The sequence below is a fragment of the Dendrobates tinctorius genome, unplaced genomic scaffold, assembly GCF_039654945.1.
Source record: "Dendrobates tinctorius isolate UK_male_01 unplaced genomic scaffold, ASM3965494v1 ptg000084l, whole genome shotgun sequence".
In the NCBI taxonomy this organism is placed as follows: Eukaryota; Metazoa; Chordata; class Amphibia; order Anura; family Dendrobatidae; genus Dendrobates; species Dendrobates tinctorius.
Genome location: NW_027361752.1, coordinates 37905602 through 37922668, shown reverse-complemented (window position 1 = coordinate 37922668; position 17067 = coordinate 37905602). Strand labels below are relative to the sequence as shown.

The following is a 17067-nucleotide window of genomic DNA, read 5'->3' as shown; positions in this document are numbered from 1 at the left end:
CCCACGGACTATGAATGAAGGGTCCACGCTCATGCACGAGTACCACTATTAAAAAAACAAGACAGGGGACGCAGGATGCCCAGTATGGGGATCGGATGGAGCCCGGCAATCAGACATTATTCTTCTTTTTTCATTTGTTATTCCTTCTGCTTCATGGATCTGTTTTTTTTTTCCTTTTGTAAATAGAAGTGAACGGATTCGGTAAAGGAAGAAACGAACAGAGCTCCGTATATAGTATAAAGCAGAAGAAGGTATCCAGCCGCTTGGGTATAAAACTTCACCAATTAATTAGTACAGATTAAAAAGGTTCCAGGTACATTACAAATATCGCATCACGGCAAAAACCGACGCGTTTCAGGAACCGTCCGTAGTCATGGTCAGTAAATAGGATAAATATAATATGTAAAAAAGGAGCAAATCAGCTCACCTGTCCGGGTGCACGGTAAAATACTCTCGTAACAGTCCAAACGATAGCCGGCACTCACAGTCTAAAAAAAAAAAAAACTGCTTTATTAATCCAGTAGTGCAAAAGAAGAAAAAGGCAGAAAAGAAATCTCCGCTGCTCCCAGGCAGCATGTTTCAGTCCTGCATCGTCCTCAAGCCTGATAAAGGACGATGCCGGTCTGGGAGCAGCGGAGATTTCGTTTCTGCCTTTTTCATTTTTGCACTTTTGTGGTCAACCATTTTGGTGCCTTTTTGGACTACTGGATCAATGAAACAATTTTTTTTTTTTAAGAAGATGTAAGTGCCGGCTATTGTTTGGACTATGAATATAATAGACACACGTGGTAAGACAGGACGTCCCCACGCACACAATGTACACAACGTTACTTTTGAGATTAAAGCTTTGGCTTCTTCCACCGTTTTCTGCAAAACCTTCTTCATATTCTCATTTGGTGCTGAAAAAAAAATACACAGAAGAAACATAAGAAATCCTATACACTGTACATATATGTAAGAATATCCCTCCCATACCTATAGAGGAGGCTAATGATAAGACCCCCTAGGACTGTCCCAAGTGATCCATCTGCTTTACAAGTATTAGTGGATATTATAACACAGAAGAAAAAAAATCTGCACCAATAACAACCTCTACGGACACCATCGTGCCATACTGACCACCAAAAATGGCGCCTTAATATACCGAGAGCATCTGCCGGGAATATGTTTCCTCCCCGATGCCCGTTACATGGCACGACTCTAATGTGTAAAACGAACAGATCGGATTAGAGGATTACACTAAGGATTTGCCCTAATAAGTGGTCTCAATCCACGGCTTTAGATTAATAGATGAGAACAACTGATACAAGGCCTTTATTACTAATTTACCACTTAAAGAAAGGCTGCCATTACGTTTTATTAATTAAAGGTGTTTGTATATGCAAGTAGTAGTGTAGTGTACTCATATACTCGCCTACCCCTGCTCTCTCCGGTGTTCTCTTCTCAGTGATGTCACCCCTCTGAAGACTCTACTCTCTGCTACGTACCATATTTTTCACACTATAAGACGCACCGGACCATAAGATGCACCCCAAATTGTCAGAAGGAAAATAGAGAAAAAAATAATAATGTGTCAAATGGGGGGGGGGGTCCGTCTTACAGTACGAATTCAGCTTACCAGGGAAGCGATCCGGCACAGGTGGAGGAGTGGTCACAGGGGTCATTCAGTGGTTCAGGCTGGTGCGGTGGCGGCGGCTCTGTGCTGGGGCAGGTTGGTTGTTCTGGGGCTGGTGGGCTTTGCTGGGGCAGGTGGGCACTGTGGTGTGGTGGTGGAGGCCGGCTGTGCTCCGGTGCAGGGGCGGCGGCTCCAATGCAGGAGCAGCGGCTCCGCCGGCATTTCTTCAAAGCCCGGAGGCCCCCGCAAAGCCGTTGCTGGCTGCCGCCATGTTGCTGCGGTGGCCTACCGGGAACATGGACACCGGGAAGATGGCCGCCGGTCCGGGGACAGCGCATGCTCAGGTTCAGATCTCGTCCCGAGAACTCGGGAGATGAGATTCAAATCTCGGCAACGAGATCTTGTCCCGAGATCTCGGGACGAGATCTGAACCTGAGCATGCGCCGTCCCCGGACCGGCGTCCATGTTCCTGGAGGCCACCGCAGCATAGCGGCAGCCAGCAACGGATTTGCGGGGGCCTCCGGGCTTTGAAGTAATGCCGGCGGAGCCCCCGACGGAGCACAGAGAGCCGCTGACCCTGCACCGGAGCACAACACGCCGCCACCACCACACCACAGAGCTCCACGGCACACGCACCAGCCATGATCAGAGGTTAGTATATTGCGACCATAAGACGCACCCCCCACTTTCCCCAAAAATTTTGGGGGAAAAAAGTGCGTCTTAAGGTCCAAAAAAGGAGATTTTTGTGTACTCACCGTAAAATCTCTTTCTCTTAGCCTTTAATTGGGGGACACAGAACCGTGGGTGTTATGCTGCTGTCCACTAGGAGGCGACACTATGCATAATCTGAAAAAGATTAACTTTGGCTCCTCCTCTGCAGTATACACCCCTGGACGGCGTCAGCCTTCTCCAGTTTTGTGCCAAAGCATTAGGAGGAACGTAACCAAATAACATAACCATGCCTGTAAGAAGGCTACTATGTACGAGCTCAAAGAACAATATGAGAACTCAACCGTAAAACAACGGCCCATAAGGGCAACAGGGTGGGAGCTGTGTCCCCCAATTAAAGGCTAAGAGAAAGAGATTTTACGGTGAGTACACAAAAATCTCCTTTACTCTGTCGCCTTATTGGGGGACACAGAACCGTGGGACGTCCCAAAGCAGTCCCTGGTTGGGAAGCAATGGACGAATATTGTGCTAGCAGATCCCTAAATTTGGGGCACTACCGCCTGCAGAACCAGTCTACCCAGGCTCGCATCCGCTGACGACTGGGTATGAACACTGTAGTGTTTCGTAAACGTGTGTAGGCTGGTCCAAGTGGCCGCCTTACACACTTGTTGTGCCGAAGCCTGATGCCGAATGGCCCAGGAGGCCCCTACTGCCCTTGTAGAGTGTGCCGTGATACCGGCCGGAAGAGGGGAACTGTTAAGTCGGTAGGCCTCATGTATGGTGGACTTGATCCACCTGGCAAGGGTAGCCTTGGAAGCCGGCAGCCCCTTGCGACTACCTTCCGGAAGAATGAAGAGGGAATCAGACTTCCGGAAAGGTGCAGTCCTGGACACGTAAATCCGCAATGCTCTGACGAGGTCAAGCGTATGCAGAGCCTTCTCCACTCTATGAACCGGAACCGGGCAAAGGGATGGCAGTGAAATCTCCTCATTGAGGTGAAAGTTGGACACAACTTTCGGAAGGAAGGATGGTACCGTGCGGAGAACCACCTTGTCCTGGTGAAAAGCTAGGAAAGGCCGTCTGCAGGAAAGTGCTGACAATTCCGACACTCTGCGTAAAGAGGTGATCGCCACTAGAAAAACCACTTTCTGAGACAGAATGGAAAGTGGAACTCCTCTAAGAGGTTCGAAGGGTGGAGCTTGCAATGCTGTCAGGACCAGATTGAGGTCCCACGTATCCAGCGGACGTTTGTAGGGAGGAACCAATCGGGAAACTCCCTGGATGAAAGTCCTGACTTGCGGTTTAATAGCAATGCGCTTTTGAAAAAAGGACTGAAAGCGCCGACACCTGACTCTTAAGCGAGCTTAAGGATAGCTTGGCGTCTAGGCCCGATTGAAGAAAACCTAGTACTTTCGGGGAGGGAATAAGGGAGTGGGACTTGTCCATGAGATTCGCACCAAGAAAAGAAAGCTCTCCAGGTACGATAATAGAGCTTGGCGGAGGCAGGCTTCCTTGCCCTGATCATAGTTGCAATGACTGCCGGTGAAAAACCTGCCTGGGTTAGAATCCAGGTTTCAAGGGCCATGCCGTCAAATTGAGAGCCCCTGAATTCTGGTGGAAGAACGGACCTTGGGACCGAAGGTCGTGACGGTCGGGTAGACGCCAGGGGACGTCTGCAGTAAGTTGAACGATGTCGGCGTACCATGTACGTCTGGGCCAGTCTGGCGCGATGAGGATGGTTGGAACTCCCTCTTGCTTGATCTTCCTCATGACCCTGGAGATTAGGGGGAGGGGTGGAAAAATATACAGGAGTCGGAACTGGGACCAGTCCTGGACCAGGGCATCCGCTCCGAATGACCGCGGGTCGTGTGTCCTGGCCATGAGATTGGGGACCTTGGTATTGAGATGGGATGCCATTTGGTCCACCTCCGGGGTTCCCCAACGTTGACAGATCTGGTAAAAAATCTCGGGATGGAGAGACCACTCCCCCGAGTCCATTCCTTGCCTGCTGAGGAAGTCGGCTTCCCAGTTTTCTACACCCGGAATGTGGACCGCAGAAAGTACCGACCTCGTGTCTTCTGCCCAGCGGAGGATATGCGCCACTTCTCTCATCGCCTGGGCGCTGCGGGTCCCGCCTTGGTGGTTCACGTATGCCACAGCCGTGGCATTGTCCGACTGTATCCGTATGTGCGAGGCTGCAAGCAAGTGATGAAAGGCTCTCAGTGCCAAGAGGATGGCCCTGATTTCCAGAATATTGATGGGCAATGTCACTTCCCTCGGTGACCACTTGCCTTGTGCCCTGTGATGTAGGTGCACCGCCCCCCAGCCTGTCAGGCTTGCATCGGTAGTCAGGATCTTCCATTGTCCTGAGAGAAAGGGCTTCCCTCGTGAAAGCGAGGTTGGTTTGAGCCACCAATGCAGGGACCTCCTGGTTGACGACGTCAACCTGAACTCCCTGTCGAGGGAGAAGGGATTCCTGTCCCAAGATCTGAGTATGGCTAGTTGAAGGACCCTGAGGTGAAACTGGGCAAATGGCACTGCCTCTATTGCTGCTGCCATCCGGCCGAGGACTCTCATGGCAAACCGGAGAGATCGTGGAGGACTGCGAAGGAGTGTACGAACTCCCAGACAGATGGCCAGTGTCTTGTCCTTGGGAAGGAGCACCAGGCCCCTGGAGGTGTCGAATAACATTCCCAGGAATGTTAGAGTCTGACTTGGGATAGTCGACGATTTCTGTAGGTTGACTAGCCATCCCAGGCGACTCAGTGTGTCTATTGTGATTGAGACACTGACCTCGCAGTCTTTGAAAGTGGGAGACTTGATGAGGAGGTCGTCCAGGTACGGGATGACTAGAATGCCTCTTGAGTGCAGAGCGTCCATGGTGGCCGCCATGACTTTGGTGAACGTTCTTGGAGCCGTGGCGAGTCCGAACGGAAGGGCGACAAACTGGTAGTGGTTTTGGTTGATCGCGAACCTGAGAAACCTTTGGTGGGCGGGGGCAATTGGTATGTGCAGATACGCATCCTGTATGTCTATGGAGGCAAGGTATTCTCCCTGCTCCATGGATGCAATGATGGACCGGAGGGACTCCATGCGGAAATGACGGACCCGTACGTAATTGTTGAGCTGTTTTAGGTCCAGTATGGGTCGGACGCTGCCTCCTTTCTTGGGGACTACGAACAGATTTGAGTAGAACCCTCGGAATCTCTCGTTCGCGGGAACCGGCACCACAACTACTGCTTGAAGGAGAGAGGAGACCGCTTGGTGGAAAGCACGAGCCTTGTCTGGTAGTGTTGGAGGAATAGAGAGGAAGAACCGGTTCGGTGGAGCGGAAGTGAACTCTATCTTGTATCCGGAAGACACTATTTCCCTGACCCACTTGTCTTCTGTAATAGGCAGCCAGACTTGCTGAAAGAGTAAAAGTCGGCCGCCTACTGGTGGGGTGTCTTCCGGAGTTCGTGAGTCATGATGAAGCGAAGTTCGGAGGTTTTCCTCCCTTGGGTTTCGCTTGGCCTGCTTTCGACTGCCAAGACCTGTCCGGTCGCTGCTGCGTCCGTGGGTTGTCCCTGCGTGGAGAGCGGTTACGGTTTTGCGCTGGGCGCGAAACGGACCAGCCCGAGGAATTCCGAAAGGATCGGAATCGTGTCTGGTTTCTTCGTTTAAACGTGCGTTTCGGTTTTAGTTGAGGGAGAGAGGTACTCTTACCCCCAGTGGCATTGGCTATCATTGTGTCCAACTTTTCGCCGAAAAGTCTTCCAGTAAGATACGCAAGTCGCGTGAGGGACTTCTTTGAGGCCGCATCCGCTTTCCATTCTCGCAGCCAGAGGATGCGTCGGTTCGTGATGGCGTTTGATGCTATTCCCGCTACACCTCTTGCGGAATCAAGGGCTGCATGAATCATGTAGTCTGCTACCACTGCTATCTGGACCGCTTGGTCTGAGAGCTCAGGATTTGAAGCTTGAAGACCCTCCTGTAGTTTTTTGGCCCAAGCCAGGATGGCCTTGGCCGCCCACACTGAAGCAAACGCAGGGCCCAGAGAGGCGCCTGCCGCTTTGAAAATAGAACGAGCCATGCGTTCTACTTGCCGGTCTGCTGCGTCCCTGAGAGTTGAGCTATCTGGCAGAGAGAGTAAGGTCTGCGCTGCTAGCCTCGAAACCGGGGGGTCCACTTCAGGTGGATCTGTCCATTGTTTGGTGTCTGTCTGTGGGAAGGGGTACTTCGCTTCCAAATATTTGCGATTAGCAAATTTTTTCTCAGGCTGCGCAAACTGTTTGGCAAGTATTTTCTCAAACTCATGGTGATTAGGGAAGACCTTAGGTGGTTTATGAACACTTTCGAAGCAAATCCTATGTTCCGGGACTTCCGGGGCCGACTCTGGAATTTTTAGCACCCGATGGATGGCAGAGATTATGTCCTCAACTAGCGCTGTATTGCTAGGGGGAGAAGGTACCACGGACCTCTCCGTCTCGTTATCTGAGTCAGAGTCACAGATGCCCTCCGAATCCTGTGCCTCGCTAAGGTGATCCCTGGAGGGCGACCTGGGGCGGGGGTCTTCTGTGATGGGGGATCTCTGTGGTAAATTGCACTGTCTGTCTGTGACAGGAGACTGCCTAGGAGACCTGGAATGACGCTGTCTCTCCCTGGAGGGGGACGACCTTGTGCTATAGGATGACTCAGGTGATCGAGACCTGTGGGTCCGCTTACGTCTGTGAGAGTCGGAAGCAGCATGTTCCTGAGACAAGCTGTCCGTTTGCTGTGTAACGTCCATAGCCGGAGCCCGACTCTGCAGAGCTTGCAGCAATGTGGCAGTTAGGTTGTCTATGGACTGTGTCATAGACTGTGACATCTGAGTTGCCCATTCCGGCGTGGCCTGTGACACTGAAGCGTCAGTAGGGACTCCCTGGGGTTCTGACCCAGAGTTCTGGATGCAGTCCCCGCAGTGCTGCCACTAGGGAGCGTGGCTTTGCAGGCTGTGCAGAATGCATAGAAACATTCCTGCCTGGTTCTCTTCCTCGAGCCCTGCATAGTGCACAGAGGCTGGCTATAAGGGATCGTACAGGGGTGGCTACGCAGAGGGAACCCACAGAAAGCCTTATAGGAAGTATAGATTCACAGCTGAGTATGAGAACCCAGCTGTGAGCTTACCCCACCGGTGTGCCCCTAGGTCCAGCGCCGACAGATCCCAGTTCTGTGCCCCCCGGAGACTGGTGTGATGCTCCTCTCCTGGATCTCATCCAAAAAAAAAAATGGCCACCGGGACTCTGAGGAGAGGGAGGAGGGGGCGGAGAGCTGAAAATGGCGCGCTGGGCTGTGTAGAAACGCGCCCTTTCTGCCTCAATCCGCCCCTTCTATGACACTTCAGTGTGTCATTTTAGTCATCCGGGGGGGCGGGGAAAAGGCGGCGGCTTCGGCTAGGCCGAAGCCGCGGTCTAAATTAGAGGCCTGATGCCCAGGAGGGCTCCAGAGCGGCGCGGTAGTCCGGGGGGGGGGGCGGATTTGTACCAAACCCCCCCAGAATGGTCGACTGGATAGCGGTGGGGGTAGCAGGGGTAGCGGTTCCTGTATGGGGGGCCCCCCGGAGCGCTATGGAGCCGCTGCTGCTGCAAAGACAGGGACGCAGAAAAAGCCCTGTCTCTGCTGTGCCATCCAGTACGCACCCTCCCCCGGCCCCAACAGGATCCCTCAGCTGGTCTGGGGTCCCTGGAAGCTGTGGAATGCTGCCTGTACTCCGACCCTACCTGAGGCGTCTCAACCTAATGCCCCCTGCGGGGGATTAGGGAGGGTGCGTCTGTCACCGTCAGGGGGTCTTCATCCTCTCCTCAACCTCAACCCAGACCCCAAAGGGGTTGGGGAAGGAGGGGGGTCTCGACCTCGAACCAGGACCCGAGGGACTGGGGAGGGAGCGACATGGGGAAAAAAACCACCTCGACCTCAACCGGGTACCCCTAATAGGGGACCGAGGAGGGAGCCATGCCGGGAGTCTCGCTGGAGACCCGCTTTTCTTCATCTGTAGTCCTTTGGAAAAAAATCCAGGAAAAAGACGGAGTAAAAAAAATTCTTAGGTGTGCCTCCTGCGACACTAAGCAAAAACTGGAGAAGGCTGACGCCGTCCAGGGGTGTATACTGCAGAGGAGGAGCCAAAGTTAATCTTTTTCAGATTATGCATAGTGTCGCCTCCTAGTGGACAGCAGCATAACACCCACGGTTCTGTGTCCCCCAATAAGGCGACAGAGTAAATACGGTAAGTCTATGGAGCGTCAGAACCAGGAATCCATAGACATACATTGTAAAACAGACTCCTTCCTCAAGCACAGAGTGAACCGGCTGGTCGAAATTGCGGAGCAGTCACTGAGAAGAGCAGAAGAAGGCGCTGGACACCCGAGAAAGAAGCGCTAGGTTAGTATAGTAATACACTCACATTCCGAACATATACACACATTGAACTACTTCACGACATATGACGTATATGTAGGTCACGTCGTCGTCATATGTCGTGTTCCTGCCTTTGATGCCGCCTTTCACGCATCTTTCCCGGCAGATGATCCCCTCCACTATGCTGTAACACCTGGCTGCTGCGGATTGGACGCTACGGATGTTCACTGATCATGGGAACATTCCTTAACAAGATGCAGCTGTCTAACAGCCGTGGCAACTCGAACAGGTTATTCGAGCACGACACAAATACTCGGTTAGCACCCGAGCATGCTCAGATAACATAATATCCGAGCACGCTCACTCATCACTAATAAATAACTATCACTTGATCAGTGGTTGTAACCTAAAATACTGCAATGCCCTGCACATTGGGTAAGCGACATAACTTATCAGCAGAACTATACTACATTTCTAATTGTAAGTATTTGCTGGTAATAATAATATCATTATTACTACTACACCTACCATATATTGGGATAGGATCTTGAAGATGGCAATACCCCAATTAAGTATCTAAAGCTGGAGATAAGATGATGCTGAGGGTCATAGGAGGGGATTAAAGCTGGATGAGATAGTGGTGGGAGCGTATGATGCAGGAATAGTGAATGGGGGGAAGGTGGGAACCCCTGGATGTAAGTATACGGACTCCGTGTGATCTCTGCCAGGAAGCTGTGGCTGTCACTATGCCGATAATGGGGGCTGTTGGTGTCACTACTGTGGTGCGAGTGCGGCAGAAGCTGGATGTCACTCTTTGGGGGGCTTTGGATGTGGCTGAAGACCCTCTATTACAGCTGAGTGTAGCTCCCTATGTAAGAAAGGTTGCGGACCACTGTATTGGGGTCTACCCAAGATATACCCCAACAGGTGCTCTGACCAGACAGCCCTGGGGGACTTGATTAGGCACAAGGCTGTCAGACTCTCCATGAAGGAATGGAGCTGTCAATCACAGTCACACTCAGTGAGAACATGCCGCTTTAATGGGTGAAGACTTTTTAGTATTTATTATGTGGAAATGATCACTTGAAGAGCGAACCCCATGACAGCACTCCCTGGTCCGATTACTGCTGGGTGCAGTCGGGTAAGTCTGAGATCACACAACGCTCCTAATAGAAATCAGACGCGAGATCATTCACAGGTCTCAGTAGTGCAGCCTCGGGATTTAGACCTAATCAAAACAATGCTCTCCCGACTCCTGTACTTTACTACGTTTATTGATTTTACACGATTTGATTCCATTAAAGATCCAATCTCCCGCCAAAAAAATTAACCCTCAGACTCATCCAGCAACCCAGAAGCAGTGTGTGGATCGGTCAACGGATCGCTCAGCCGGCGCCATCATTACCATGTCCATTCCGCCTTCCAATCTCGTCCTTCTTGAACACACTTCCTCCGCTGGGCACGCACTTAGTTTCCCATTCATCCTTCAGTCTCAGCTCCTCGATCTGCTCGTCGGTTAACCCTTGCATGTTGGGGGGCAGTGTGATGCCGTGTTCAGCCAATTCTTCCATCTCTGTGAATGGCAAGCACAGTATAAGATGCTTTTACTGTATATGATGCTTTCAGTTCTGCCATATATTTCGCACCTCGCTCCAGTCTGAGAGACCATTCAGAGCGGCAGTATCGGACCTGAATGTGCCCCTTCCCAAAGCTGCTCCGCAAGTCCGCCTCTGCAGCAGTGGTCGTGACTAACAGCTATGGCAGGTATAGCTGCCACTGTCTCCCTCGCAGCTGAACTGAAGGAGGTCAGCAGCACCATACAACAGCGCTTGGCATGTGAAAGTTTGGGCACCCCTGGTCAAAGTTACTGTTATTGTGAACAGTTAAGCAAGTTGAAGATGAAATTATCTCTAAAAGGCCTAAATTACAGATGACACATTTCCTTTGTATTGTAGGCAAAATATATACATATGGTAATTTTTTTTTAAAAATTACAAAAATGAAAATGGGCGGCTGCAAAAGTTTGGGCACCCTTAGAGATTTGTTTGCTCAAATAACTTTAACCAAGGTTTCAGACCTTAATTAGCCTGTTAGGGTTATGGCTTGTTCAGAAACACCTGCACAAATATGGCCTTCATGGAAGGGTCATCAGAAGAAAAGCTATCCGGCGTAATCACCATAAAATTCAGCATCAGAAGAATGCAAAATAACATCTAAACAAGCCTGATGCATTTTGGAAACAAATCCTGTGGACCAATGAGGTGAAAATAGAACTATCTGGCCACAATGATCAAGTGCTTCTCACTGAATTAGAATATCATCAAAAAGTTAATTTACTTAAATTCAAAAAGTGAAACCCATGTATTCTATAGAGTCATTACACACAGAGTGATCTATTTTACATGTTTATTTCTGTTAATGTTGATGATTATGGCTTACAGCCAATGAAAACCCAAAAGTCATTATCTCAGTAAATTAGAATTAACAAAAAACACCTGCAAAGGCTCCTAAGCATTTAAAAAGGTCACTTAGTCTGTTTCAGTAGGCTCCACAATCATGGGGAAGACTGCTGACTTGGCAGATGTCCAGAAAGCAGTCACTGACACACTCCACAAGGAGGGTAAGCCACAATAGGCCATTGCTAAAGAAGCTGGCTGTTCAGATTGCGGTGTCCAAACATATTAATGGAAAGTGGAGTGCAAGGAAAAAGTGTTGTAGAAAAATGTGCACAAGCAACCGGGATAACCACAGCCAAAGTCAGCGCAGCCGTCTACCAGGACATTTTAGAGCACTCCATGCCGACAAGCTTTTATGGAGCTGAAAATGTCATTCTCCAGCAGGACTTGGCCCCTGTCCACACTGCCAAAAGTACCAATACCTGGTTTACAAACAGCAGTATCACTGGGCTTGATTAGCAGCAAACTCGCCTGACCTTAACCCCATAAAGAATCTATGGGGTATTGTCAAGAGGAAGATGAGAGACACCAGACCCAACAATGCAGACGAGCTGAAGGCTGCTATCAAAGCAACCTGGGCGTCCATAACCCCTCAGCAGTGCCACAGGCTGATCGCCTCCATGCCACGCCGCATTGATGCAGTAATTGATGCAAAAGGAGCCCCGACCAAGTATTGAGTGCATTTACTGACCATACATCTCAGTAGGCCAACATTTCGGATTTTAAAATAATTTTTTACGCTGATGTTATAAAGTATTCTACTTTACTGAGATGATGACTTTTGGGTTTTCATTGGCTGTAAGCCATAATCATCAACATTAACAGAAATAAACACCTGAAAAAGATCACTCTGTAATGACTCTATATAATATAGGAGAGTCACTTTTTGCACTGAAGAACTGAAATAAATTCACTTTTTGATGATATTCGAATTTAGTGAGAAGCACTTCTATGTGTGGAGAAAAAAAAGAGGAAAAGAACATCTCAGCAACCATTAAGCATGGGGGTGGATCAATCATGCTTTGGGGTTGTGTTGCAGCCAATGGCATGGGGAACGTTACGGGTAGGGGGAAGAATGGATTCAAGTAAATTCCAACAAACTTTGATGCAAACATAACACCATCTATAAAAAAGCCCAAGTTGAAAAGAGGAATAGGATGGCTTCTAGAAATGGATAATGATCGTAAACACATGTCAAAATCAACACTATACTAACTTAAAAGGTGCAAGCAGAAGGTTGGCCCTCACAGTCCCCTAATATAAGCATCATTGAAAATCTGTGGTTAGACCTCAAAATAGCAGAGCCTGCAGACGACCCAGGAATCTCACAAAACGGGAAGAATTTTCCAAAGAAGAATGGATGAAAATCCCTCAAACACAAACTGAGTGACTCTTGGCTGGCTTCATAAAGCGTTTACAAGCTGTGATATTTTCAAAAGGGGGTGCTACAAGGTACTAACCATTTTTGTAATTTTTACAATTTTAAATATATATATATATATATATATATATATATATATATATATATATATATATATATATTTTTTTTGCCTAAAATACAAGGGAAATGTGTCATCTTTAAACTTAGGCCTTTTAAAGATCATTTCCGCTTCAACTTGCTTAACGGTTCACAAACTTTTACATGCCACTGCATGTGTTTGCACAGGAGCCGTTCTACAGCAGTTTCACACATTCCTCAGTCGCCATCAGGGAGCGCGGCTGTGATATGTGAAGAAATAGGTTTTAATCCACATAGTGCTAGGTGAGATCTCCAGCTTAATTCTCCTACGACAGTCTGATCGATTTATAGAAGTGCACAAAGACTGACTTAGCCCAACTGGAAAACAAATAAATATTGAGGAGGATGAAGCTGGAGACAACCCCCTTTGTGCTCTGCTATGATAGCCATGCTCCTGGCCACCGACTGAGCTGTGTGTGATGCGGCTCATCAGTTGAGACACAGATCTCAGGAGCTGTATGTCGTCAGCCCAGACTGACATGTGACTAGGACGGGCTGCAGTCTGAATTTTACCAGAGACTCATTCTCTCTCATTCCCGCAGAGCACCTTTATGCTAAGGAAACACTCAATACTGACTGGTTAACTCCTCAAATGCTGCAGTCAAGTGCATTTTAAAAACAAGCATGGGGTTTTCTCTGTCCACCCACTGGCACCCCTACAACACAGTTTCGAGGGAGGGAACAATAAAACATTAAATAAATTGTGTAAAAATTCAAGTGTTAGAAAACCATCAGCCTGTGATTTTCAGGCAGCAATGTGTAATGTATGGATGAGCCCGGCCCTGCAGAGGGAGAGAAGAGCCACACAGTGACTAATCCTGCTAAAGAAGAAGGTCCTGAGCTGTGGACCCTCTACTATGTTCTGAAGGGGCACTCAGAGCTTAAAGAGGAACAGTCAGCAGGGTTTTCGATTCTTAACTAAAGAATTGGCTGTCATGACACTGTGAAGCTAAAGAAAATTATACCTTTTATTGGGGAAAGAAATCCATTTTATCGTTCTTCTGGAATCAGCAGAAGCTTAATGCTAAGAGCAGCAGGGCGGGATGCCACACGTGGTCTTTTCATACCGGTCTTATCTGTATCCCCCCGCCTGACTTCGGTCTATGACTAAGCAGCCACTGATCTCTCAGAGACCTTCCTTCTCCGGCAGATATTTAGCTCAGGTGCCGGCTCTGTCGAGGGCGGCGAATGCGCAGATTGCTTTCTCAGATCAATGGTTGACAACGAGACAACCGAAGTGAGAGAAGACAAGTCAGACATAGATCGGAGGCAACTGGGGGGGGGGGGTAGATAGTATCCAGACTGACAAGAGAAGTCCAACCCCACTGTACTTGTGCCATAAAACTTCCAGGGCCGATTAAAGGACAACTAAATTTATTTTTTTTTGTAAGAAAGTAAAAGTTATAATTTAAATGAAAGCGAGAGTGGGCAAAAGAGAAAAAGAAAATGAGAGCGAGAAAGAAAAAAAGAGAGAGATAACTAGTAATCATCTAAAATCCCGCTGACAGGTCCTGTAACTTCGGTCATGGATAATTGTAATCGGAGGCTCCACTGTTTCCTTCGCTCTTCTCACCGGCACAGATCCTGCTGACTTTCAGTCGGCCATTGTATATGGAGGTCACCTGCTCAACCAGTAAATTTACAGGAGCGTCAACGGTTGTGTCCAACAAGAACTGGCTCTCGTCTCCATGTTTCACGTGTAATCGCACCATTTCTACAGTATAAAAGAAAAAAACAAAGCAGACACATCACATGGGGGAAAACCCATCCCAGCAGACTCTTATGGACCGTTCTGCTCATATCTGTGTGACGATCACAATTCAGCTTCAGAACCTGACAATGAAGAGACGAGCGGCGGTACAGGGGCTCCGGTCTCGTCTCCAGTCAAGGATCATCCTGGGAGAAATTCCTTTCTCCTCTACAACCAATGACTGAAGTCCTTTATGAAAACTATAAAAGGATTTATATAAAAATCACTCAATAGTGGGCAGAAGTCACTGTCACACACTTCACAAAGAGCTTCTGCAGCAGCAGGACTACCGGATGATTTCTAACAACCTTAAAGCGATTGTCCAGAATTAGAAAAATAAACTACGGCTGCTTTCTTTCAGAAACAGCACCACCCCCTGACCATGGGTTGTACGCGGTACTGCAGCTCATCTCCAGTCAATTCAATGCGGCCGTGTTGCGATACCTGACACAACCCAGGGTCAGGGGTGGCGCTGTACAACCCCTTTTAATTTAGCACAGGGATCATTATCCCATATATCTGTGTCTTCTCCAGCTGCAGGGGAACTACAACTCCCAGCATGCTGCCCTTTATAGTAAGATACAAATTATCACTGACGTCAGGGGGGTCTGGACCAGATACACTCCAGCTGTCAGGGCATGCTGGGAGTTGTAGTTTCACAGTCAGTCACTGACCTCTGGCCTCACACTATAGCATAAAATAGAACTTTATACAGACAATTCCTGTAATCCGGAATTACTGGGTCAAATATGGGTCAGATTATCAGACGTACTACAAGTACAGATCGACTACAACTCCCATCAGCCTCCATGAAGCGGGTGAGATGGCAGAACGCTCTCACCCACCTGGCAGGGTTCAGAGGGGCGGCGGCCCCCTCTACAGAAGATACATGTAGTGCTCACCTGCAGCTCCGAGCTCCTGCCTCTCCTGCGGACTGCTACACACTGAACTTCCGGCGCCTGTTTCCACGGAGACGACTATCAACATCCGGCACCAGGGAAGGCCCTGTAACAGTCTCTGGTTCTGAAGCCACACCTCTTATCGCTGATTGGATGGCTCTCTTTTCCTATACGCTAAGTAGAAGTTGATTGGTTCAGAACGTGTGACGTCACCAGCTTTCGCTTTCTGTAGCTTTTTGCCTTGCAGTTCCTCAGTGCAGGCTGCTGCTCTCTGTTATCAGCCAGTGGCTTCTGTGGCTCCCGGACATGGAGACTCCTGGGGCTGGGACGTGTGACGCTTCTCACAGACACTTTCCCTTTTAATGATCATTTTGCTTTTCTATTGTAGCTTGTATCATTAATTATAACTAATAAGGCGCTGAAAGACGGGAATTCAAATTACAAGCGAGTGGAAATGGTGAAAAAACTGCAATTCTAATTTATTATTGTTTTTATCTTTTTTACGGCCTCGTTCACACGTTCAGTATTTTCCATCAGTCTTTATAAGCCAAATCCAGGAGCGGGTGATAAATCCAGGAGCGGTGACGGGTTTCTATTCTACTTCTCCCCTGATTGTTCCTCTCCTGGTTTTGACTAACAAATACTGACCGTGTGAACGTGGCCTTAGAAAGTGTCACTGCGCCATAACGATTCCCCAGCTCCAGCCGATCCCCGGCGATACCCGTCGTGTCTGCTGTCGGTGTTTTTGGCTCCCGTGTTCTGCGTCCCCCGTGCAGTGACGTTATCCTTTTCTGACGCGGAGTAAAATTACATGGAAATCAAATTGTCTTGAGACTATTTCACAATCAAAACACGTAAACAATGGGTCGTGTGTTGCCGTATTCCAAAAATGTTTTGTATTTCTTTTCCTGATGAGGAAATACGTTTTGGAGGGAGAGCTGCAGTTTTTAGCGTCACCATTCTGGGTAAGGGCGCTTTCACATCGCGTTCTGTGTCCCCCTTCGAGGCATATGGGCGAAATACCCCCCAAAGGTGGGGTCCGGATGCACGCGCCGACGCGGTCTATGGCCTGTAAGGGTGACGGCGGAGTGACCGTGCGCTCTGCTGTTCAGCATTTTTGGGAGCATAAGCCTACTGGATACAGGGAAGATGTAGATCTTTGTACCGTGTTAGCCAGTAGAGAGAAGAATATTCAGAATTGAGAGTCCTCAGTGGTTGATACCTTTTAATTGCTAACTGAAAAGATGGTGACACATTGCAGCTTTCCAGACTACGCAGGTCTCTTCATCAGGCTAGACTAATATAACATCATTCAGATTTTGTATTAGTCATTGCCTGATGAAGAGATCTGAGTTATCTGGAAAGCTGCAATGTGTCACCATCTTTTCAGTTAGGCCGGGATCACACATGCGAGGAATACGGCCGAGTCTCGCATGTTAATACCCGGCACTGCTGCCGGCACTTGGATCGAAGTGTGCGGCCACATAGCAATACATGGAGCCGCACGCTCCGCTCCCCAGCGCCAGCGCCAGTGTCGGGTATTAACATGCGAGACTCGGCCGTATTCCTCGCATGTGTGATCCCGGTCTAACCCATTAAAAGGTACCAACCACTGAGGCCTCTCAATTCTTAAGCCTACTGGAGGCAGACACTCAGACGGAGTAAATGGCGTTTCAGTGTCCGCCTCCCGTAGGTGTTCATTCCCAAAATAAGTGCACGGCGGAGCTTATGTTTGCTCTGCGTCAACATTACAGTCTATTGGCCCGGTCAGCACATTTGTCCAAAGC

At 48.9% G+C, this 17067-nt stretch overlaps 2 protein-coding genes across 5 annotated transcripts in view; both read right to left on the bottom strand.

The window, feature by feature from the left end:
- Window positions 1–15441, bottom strand: part of LOC141097394 (cilia- and flagella-associated protein 298-A-like) — a 40408-nt gene extending 24967 nt beyond the window's left edge. For all 4 annotated transcript variants that reach the window (XR_012233939.1, XM_073584529.1, XM_073584531.1 and 1 more), the window contains exons 1-4: window positions 15284–15441; window positions 14205–14345; window positions 10062–10229; window positions 832–899 (exon numbers count right to left, since the gene is read on the bottom strand). Coding sequence is in view for 3 of the 4 variants with exons in the window: in XM_073584529.1 (XP_073440630.1) it covers window positions 832–899; window positions 10062–10229; window positions 14205–14345; window positions 15284–15368 (462 nt within the window). In the remaining variant the exon portion in view is untranslated. The remainder of the gene's footprint in view (window positions 1–831; window positions 900–10061; window positions 10230–14204; window positions 14346–15283) is intronic.
- LOC141097395 (synaptojanin-1-like) overlaps window positions 1–17067 on the bottom strand; it is a 236399-nt gene that overhangs the window by 86492 nt on the left and 132840 nt on the right. The window lies entirely within an intron of this gene.